The sequence below is a fragment of the Trachymyrmex cornetzi genome, unplaced genomic scaffold (assembly GCF_001594075.2).
Source record: "Trachymyrmex cornetzi isolate Tcor2-1 unplaced genomic scaffold, Tcor1.1 scaffold156, whole genome shotgun sequence".
NCBI lineage: Eukaryota > Metazoa > Arthropoda > Insecta > Hymenoptera > Formicidae > Trachymyrmex > Trachymyrmex cornetzi.
This window is the reverse complement of record NW_017296157.1, coordinates 2,494,101-2,502,071: the sequence shown is the minus strand read 5'-3', so window position 1 is coordinate 2,502,071 and position 7,971 is coordinate 2,494,101. Positions and strand designations below refer to the sequence as shown.

The 7,971-nt window shown below is 35.1% G+C and overlaps 1 protein-coding gene across 1 annotated transcript; it reads left to right on the top strand.

Annotated features, from left to right (window-relative positions):
* The first annotated feature begins 1,798 nt into the window (after positions 1-1,798).
* LOC108758439 (peptidyl-prolyl cis-trans isomerase) lies at positions 1,799-4,555 on the top strand. Its single transcript, XM_018503430.1, has 3 exons — positions 1,799-2,138; positions 3,380-3,733; positions 4,478-4,555. The coding sequence occupies exons 1-3, from the start codon at positions 1,935-1,937 to the stop codon at positions 4,547-4,549; spliced, it is 630 nt and encodes a 209-aa protein (XP_018358932.1). The 5' UTR covers positions 1,799-1,934; the 3' UTR covers positions 4,550-4,555.
* The last annotated feature ends 3,416 nt before the right edge of the window (positions 4,556-7,971 follow it).

Here is a 7,971-nt window from a genome sequence, read left to right as displayed (position 1 = left end):
AAATTTTATTGTTTCACAATTTGAAATTTTAATGAAATTTTCTCCACCACTATTACATTTATTAGTGACACCACTTATCGAATTTACTTATTGCACTAGTGATATTAGTAGTATATTTTTATGCGGGTACATTTTTTATTATTTAGAATTGAGAAATATATGTATACACGACACGAGCGACAAGCCCGTATTTGAGATATAATATATAAAATATCAAGTGACGCGCTCTAGCGGTGATAGTACGCACCCCGTTTCGATATAATATCGTCGGTAAGAATGTGTGGCAATTCGCAAAATTCGACTCAAATTGTTTCGATTATTTTGATTATTTTATTTGCACCAGTTTTTTAGCTCAATTTTTTAATCTTTTTTCTTATTCAACACTCAAATATACATTTTTCTCGTTTTGAATCTAAATTACGGAAACCATTAATTATGCGAATATAAGATTGTGACAAGCCGGTATTCATAGTCGGTTCTTATTTTAAAACCGTCTTAAGTAATGTCTTAATACTAATGCGACCCTCTGATTGGTTCACGACACCTCAAGACTGAGGCTGTGGTCAAAGTCTCGCCGCAAATGCTTTGAAGCGTTTGATGGACTAATTAGAAGAAAGAATTTTACAAACTGACCAATTAAAAAACTCTTCAAAGCATTTGTAGCATCGTTGACTGTACTTTAAAGATATTTTGAATATGAGAACTAACTATGGGTGCGATCCATTTCACGCTGCAAATGCTTTGAAGCATTCTTTGATTGGTCAATTTGTAAAATTTTTTCTTCTGATTGGTCAACGAAGTATTTGCAGCGTTAAGTGGATCACACCGTATGAATACTATTAAACAGCCAAAAAGCCGATATTCACAAGTCCGTTCTTATTTCAAGACTGGCCAGTATTTATAGTCGATTTCTATATTTAAAATTATTTTAAGTATATAGTCTCAAGATTTCATAATTCAATTAGAAGGTGATATATATTCATAGTCGGCTCTTATACATATATTTAAGATTATTTTAAGTACAGTATAATAATCTTCAGATGTTACGAACCTGATCGATTCTTATATTCAAGACTGTCTTAGTACTATACGTCTTAAAATACCATGAATTAATCAGAAAGCCGCATTAACATTTTAAGACATTACTTAAGACGGTCTTAAAATAAAAACGGATTATAAATATGACTGGTATTCATAATCGGTTCTTATTTTAAGATCGTCTTAAGTAATGTTTTAAAATGTTAATATAGTCCTCTGATCATGACATCTTAAAATTTAAGACGATTATAATGGGCCTTCTACAATAAGCCGCAAATCAGAACGTCAGTCGTTCAAATTGGCTATTGGCCAACTTCACCGATTATGACTTAAGATCGCTTAGAACTTGCGGTTTATTGTAGAAGGGCTATAAAGCCGGCGGCACACGATGCTTGTTTTCTTGTTGGATTGTTAGCTGGATTAGATTCTTGCCACCGTATTGGCTGCGATGCTGGCACTGTCAGCATCGCAGCCAATACCATGGCAAGAATCTAATCCAGCTAGCAATCCAGTAAGAAAAAAAGCATCGTGTGCCGCTGGCTTAAGATCCAACTAATATCGTCTTACGAATACCGGCTAAAGAGCCGTTCATTTGATGGCTAGAGATTTCAACGTTCCACCGATGGCAACACGCGGCAGTAAGAATCCAGGAAGAAATATCTGATTGGCTATTGAGATCAGCCGAAAGCACAACTCTCGATTGGCCGACGCCGCGATATCGCAATCTCATTCGATGGCAACCAATTTGTAACCAAAAACGTTTCTTTTATTACATAATATTTTCGCGGAATAACCGGCGAAAAGCCCGTAAAACTGCGAAATCGGTCGTCGTAGAACGAACAGCGCGGATCGCGTCGCGTCGAATCGATTTCCGGCGAGTTTCCAGGAACGATAGAATGGCGTTGAGATCGATTTGCCGGCTGTCAATTGATTCGACCTTCAGGCAGTCGAGCCATTTCGGAGCCACCGCCCGGCCGAGACGACCGTCCTTTGACACGCTCCTACGAAGTTTTGCCGCAGCAGCTGAGAACATGGCACTGCCACGCGTTTTCTTCGACATGACCGCGGACGACAAGCCCGTGGGCCGCATCGTGATGGAGGTGAGCCGAAATTATCGTGCGATCGCGGCGTAAAGCTGTCCCCGCTCCGACCGCGCTCCTTGTGATCCCGGCATGCCTGGCCATCTTGATTTTTCCACCGAGCCGGTTCCAACCGGGTTTGCATCTCCCGCGACGATCGTTGACGATCGTTCTCGTCCACGTCGTCGTCGTCGTTATCGTCGTACGAATGTGACATCGAGTAATCGACAGCTGATGGACGCGATCGGCGACTGTCGTCGCGAGGACGCGATGTCGCGATCGCGCGGAGTCACGCCGAGCGCGCGCGACCGTCGTTGGCGATGCGTCACGGTCGTGCGACCACGCAGTCCACGCACACCGCACGCTTTGGCCATTGCATTCAGAAATTTTCCATTAAAGACGGACAACCGGCTGGACCGTCCGCGGTCCGCGTGCGTACCGGGAAACGTACGCGCGTAATTTACATCGCGGATCGAGGAAGTCGCAATTTGCAATTTGCGGAAGATCGGCGGATATATAATAATTACTCGATATTGAGATAAGCGTGTTAAAAAAGTGATCCGCTCGTAAAGGTTATTATACAATTTAGTAATTATTGATTAGATAAGGTTCTCTTTTCATGTTTCTTTCTTTTTTTTTTTCAAAAATATAAATTGACGCGTTCGTATTTATACAAATTTTTCTTTTTATAAAGATAGATTTTTCTTCTCTCGTGAAAAAAGATTACGACGAATAAAAGTACCGTGTATTAATCGGTGTGTTATATAATTAGCTTCTTTACGCTACGCTAAACATAGACTTTTGCACACGATGGCAATTTTCATATTTTTATGCATAATGCAGAAGAATCAGCTTTTTAACATAAAAGTTTAAAATTTTAAACACAGATGGCGACAGCTGGAGCAGTAGCATATATTTATCTTCTATCACGTTTTTCCTTTAATTATTTCTTTATAAACTAATTTATAAAAGCTAAAAATAATTTTTTCTTGTTGCCCTACTAAGGCATAAATTGTGCAGGAGTGTTTAGCGTGTTATATATTTTTATTAATGTATATAGAATACTTATATACGATAATATATATTATATTATATAATAATTATATCTGTTCTATTATAACTATTTTATATATATATATATGTATATATTATGTTATGTATTAAAATATATTATATATGTATGTGTGTATAGCATAATTTTATTGAATATAAGTTAAATATCTAGATATTTTTTTAATCATACTTTTGATACAATTTTCTAGTTGAGGAAAGATGTTGTCCCCAAGACAGCGGAAAACTTCCGCGCGCTTTGTACCGGAGAAAAGGGTTTCGGATATAAGGGCAGCAGTTTTCACAGGGTGATTCCGAACTTCATGTGTCAGGGTGGTGACTTTACCAACCACAATGGCACCGGCGGAAAATCCATCTATGGCGCCAGGTTCGAAGACGAGAACTTTAAGTTGACTCATACCGAACCTGGTATATTATCTATGGCAAATGCTGGCCCCAACACTAACGGCAGCCAGTTCTTTATCACCAGTGCCAAGACCAGCTGGCTCGACGGAAAGCACGTCGTGTTCGGAAAAGTCACCGAAGGAATGGATGTTGTTAGAAAAGTATGATTTTCCATCTACTGATATTTCTTATACAAACAATTAACGTGTATTCTTCTTAGTATATTCCTCGGGTTTTTCCGACCCCATTTTTGAGGGATCACAGTACTATACGTATTAATTTATCTTTAGATCCTCTTCGGGGAGCAAAGGCTCGCTTATGTTTTTGCATTTGGTAGTAGTTCGCGTTCTTGTTTTCCTTAGAGTTTGTCAACACTCGAGAGGACCTACAGTTTAACGCCGAATCCGAACGGCGAACGCGAAAAATCGCATATATGGGGCGCGAGTGGGATCGAAACCTGATCTACAGATCACGAGTCAATCGCACTGGGCGGCAATCCACTCGACGTCCCCAACGTGTACTCTTGTCGTATTAGTATATTTTCTTATTTGAAAATCTTAGATCTTCAAAAAATACACAATTTATTTATTCAATTACTTCAAACTCTCTTTATGTAACTTATCTACGAATTTAAAATCCGTTTGTGGAATAAGGGAATCGAACCTGAAATCACTTACCAGCCCGCTGCTTTCATACGGAGCCACGTGTTATTCCAATATTGAATCTTTCAACTCTTCATTTATAAAAATATAGAAAACATGAATATTTTCTTTCTCAAATGTCTTTCTATAAAAGATATAGAAACTAGTAGGGTTGAGGGAATATTAAATCTAGATCTTTCGCTTGATAGGTCAACTTTATAAATATTTATTAGCTAACATGCATTATTTATATTTTCTTTGCAGTTGGAGGCTATGGGTTCTCAAAGCGGCAAGACATCCAAAAAGATCATAATAGCGGATAGCGGAGAGTTGTAGATCAACTAGATACTGTAATGACTGCATTTTTATTTAGCTGTTGCATACCTATTTGCTGTCTTTATTGCCCTACTTCATCCATTCCTATCGACCAAGATTCTCTCATCGCCGCTAATAATTTGTTACCGAGCACGAAAATTTAAACTTATATAATTTTGTATAAATGAAAGAAATTATCTGCATAATATTTTTTTCTATTTTATTTTAAGTGAGTACTTTTTTTCTCTAGAAAATAGAGAATTGTTTGCAGTGATTTTTTTTACAATGAATTTGCTAATTTTGAAATTCCTTTGCTTCATTTCACGATCAGTACACCGTGTTTTTATAAGAAATCTGTATTAGACTTTTGTGCGAAATCCATATTCTTCCACGAATACACTCGCTTAGTATCGCTAAGTGATATAGCAGAAAAACACATGCAATGAGCTCAAATTTTACAATTACCATCCTATATTTTAGTGAGTGTTCAAAATATGAATATCTTCAATATTAGGATAGGTATTTCAGAGATTAAAAATCAATAATTGATGTATTGATTCCAGTGTGTTAACCGATGCATTTCTCTTTAACGTTATACATTATTTTAATTTAACATACGTATAAATATAAATGTATAACACGATTAGAGAATTCTCATTGTATGTTTTTTTTTTATTAATATACCATTCCTCTTCTCTGCCGAAAAACAAAGGCACCCCGCATCGCCTATCGTAATACAGGCAATGCCTGAAAGCGATACCATCTTACTGTAATACAACACCAAGTTGAAAAATGTAGTTGCAACAGTCCGAAAAGTTTCGATTTCTTAAAAATAAAATTGTTTTCAGAAAGAAAAATAGTTGTACGTTATTCGCACCATTTATTATAATTTTTCAATAGCTATATTAAATAGATTATATTCGATTTATATATCTCCTCTAGAGAGATAAACTCTTCCAAGATAAATATTTTCCCGAAGAAACCATTCAGATGGACATGGCATCTAATCTTTTCTTATCCTTTATTGCGATATCTAAACTAAGGTTGGGAAATCGATATATGAATAATACACTGTTTGCAACATTTACGATCAACGTATATTTTACTTTTATTTCATATTCATGTTATCAATCTGCTGCGAGAACATTGATAGAACGTACAGCACCAATACTATTTACAACTTTAGGACACTTCGATAATCTAAATAACATACGAACAGGTGATGCACTATTCTAAACAGTATGCAAGCGGATTTTATCCACGCTTTTCGAACACAATCATAAGGATTATAACGAGACTCATTTGTCAACTAATTTTATGATATTTTCATATTGTTACTAAATTAATATAAATTTATTCACCTTCTAAATCAATCAAATATTCTTATCAGGAGCTTAAAGAGTCATAAATATGTATCTATGTTAATTCTGACGCAAATAACAAGTATTTGTCTTTTTTTCTCTTTCAATCTCGCCAGTAATTAATTTTAGTAGAATCGTATAGGGAATTAAGGATTAAGGATTACGATATTTAGAAAAAAACTTGCTATCTGCGTCAGAGATTACTTTATTCGAGTTTATTACTCAATCCAGTAAGACAAAATAACACTTTTGGTCTTTTAATTATTTCGTTTAATAATTTGTACTTCCGTCTTTATTTTATATATTTGCTTACGCTGCTTCTCGTCCAATAATTTTTACGTGATATGAAAGAGAACTATAGACTTAGGCGAATTTATATAGACTCTGATTACCAATCGAAGAACATTTAAATATTTTTACTCTACTTACATCATATGTTTTTCATAAATGAGTTCTGAAGTTCATAGATCAAGTTAATCACATTACGCAATCAATTCCGTAGATTTCAAAATTCTCGATAACAACAATTATTATCTTTGAAACATTGATATATCAAGAGACGTATAAGTATCGAAATAATGCGTAATCTATAAGTTACACCGTTTCATTTAGATATTTTTTATTGTAAATTTTCAAATAAATTTTTATGACTGCGGTTATTTAAAGCGACACATAAAGTTTACACTTACGTTCTGAGCTACTAATTTAATATAAATTAAAGAAGTTTCAAATTCTTAATAAAGCAGCATGAACATGAGGAACCATGTCTATTATCATTCTAATCACGCTGCAACGGAGCGAGACTAGATCAATAAAATTGTTGATTGCACATCGACCAAGAAATACTAATTTAATACCACTGGAAATTGCATTCAGAGTACATTATTGTTCGACTATTGTCGGATATTCTAAGAACAGAACGTGGAGAATTCTCTGAGAATTAAAATACAATTGAATGGGAAAAAACTTGAATATAGAAAGATAACGTATTTTCTCTATTTCAATAGGGAAAGAATTTTGCTGAAGTATCTATAAAAAATTTAGATAGATACATATCTAAGAATAATTTCATCAAATGTTAGACCATCAAAATAATTATGTAGAAAACTCAAGCATGATGAAAGCAATACTGCAAAAAGTTTTGACATTCTAGCTAACAGCCAGTTTGAGCATCCTACATAATTATTTTGATATTCCAACAAAATCATTAGATTAGATCTATCTAAATTTTTAGATATTTCAATTCTTTCCTTTAAGTTTCCTTACAAAATTTAAGAAAACAAAATTATCAAATACAAGCACAATTAAGAAATGAAGTAGAATAAAACCGGAAAATATAGTTTGCAGGGCATATCGTGATATTCAGTTCCATTCATAGTTTTCATTTATGACTCTGCTAGATGTGTGTTTAATTAATTTGCATCTCATTCGCGATATTCTACCTTTGAAACATAAAATTCCCGAGAGACTGCGACATGAATATCTTTTACATTTCTGCTTGAAACATACACGCGTACATCCACCCACTCACACTACACATACACACAGCAACGTGTATACACCTCGTGCATATCGCTGCTGTAGATTGTTATTAAATGTACATGATGATTTTTATACACATATCTCTACATCTATCATGTACCTCTATATCAGTAATCAGTGGCGGTTTGTGCGGTCAAAATAATGTCGAGGAACGTCGACCGAAAGGAGCAGGAAAACAGCAATCCGATTAATAAAACAGGAAGAAAGACGACAGATAAAATCATCGCCTCGTGTAATTAACCGGACCAGTCGCCACTTTCTGTGTGCCTCTTTCAGAATATATTATATATATATGTATTATAATTATAACGTGTGCATTTCCTTTGGCCCGCAAAGGATAGACTAACGTTTATCCACATTATCTGCGTTAATATATGAGAAACGTAGCGCAGAATATTCTCTTATTATATGTCACACATAATTTTATCCCATAATTCTTTCGTACTATAACGTAACATTATCTGCTCGCGACAACTTAAAATGACATATTGCTAAAAATAATTGTCCCTTATGAAAATAGTTCTATAATCGATTTCCTCG

Bases quoted from the DNA above. Each gene is read 5' to 3' on its own strand.
- LOC108758439 (XM_018503430.1), top strand. From the start codon at position 1,935: ATGGCGTTGAGATCGATTTGCCGGCTGTCAATTGATTCGACCTTCAGG. The intron at 2,139-3,379 runs GTGAGCCGAAAT...ACAATTTTCTAG, and splicing joins TGGGCCGCATCGTGATGGAG to TTGAGGAAAGATGTTGTCCC. The intron at 3,734-4,477 runs GTATGATTTTCC...TTTTCTTTGCAG, and splicing joins GAATGGATGTTGTTAGAAAA to TTGGAGGCTATGGGTTCTCA.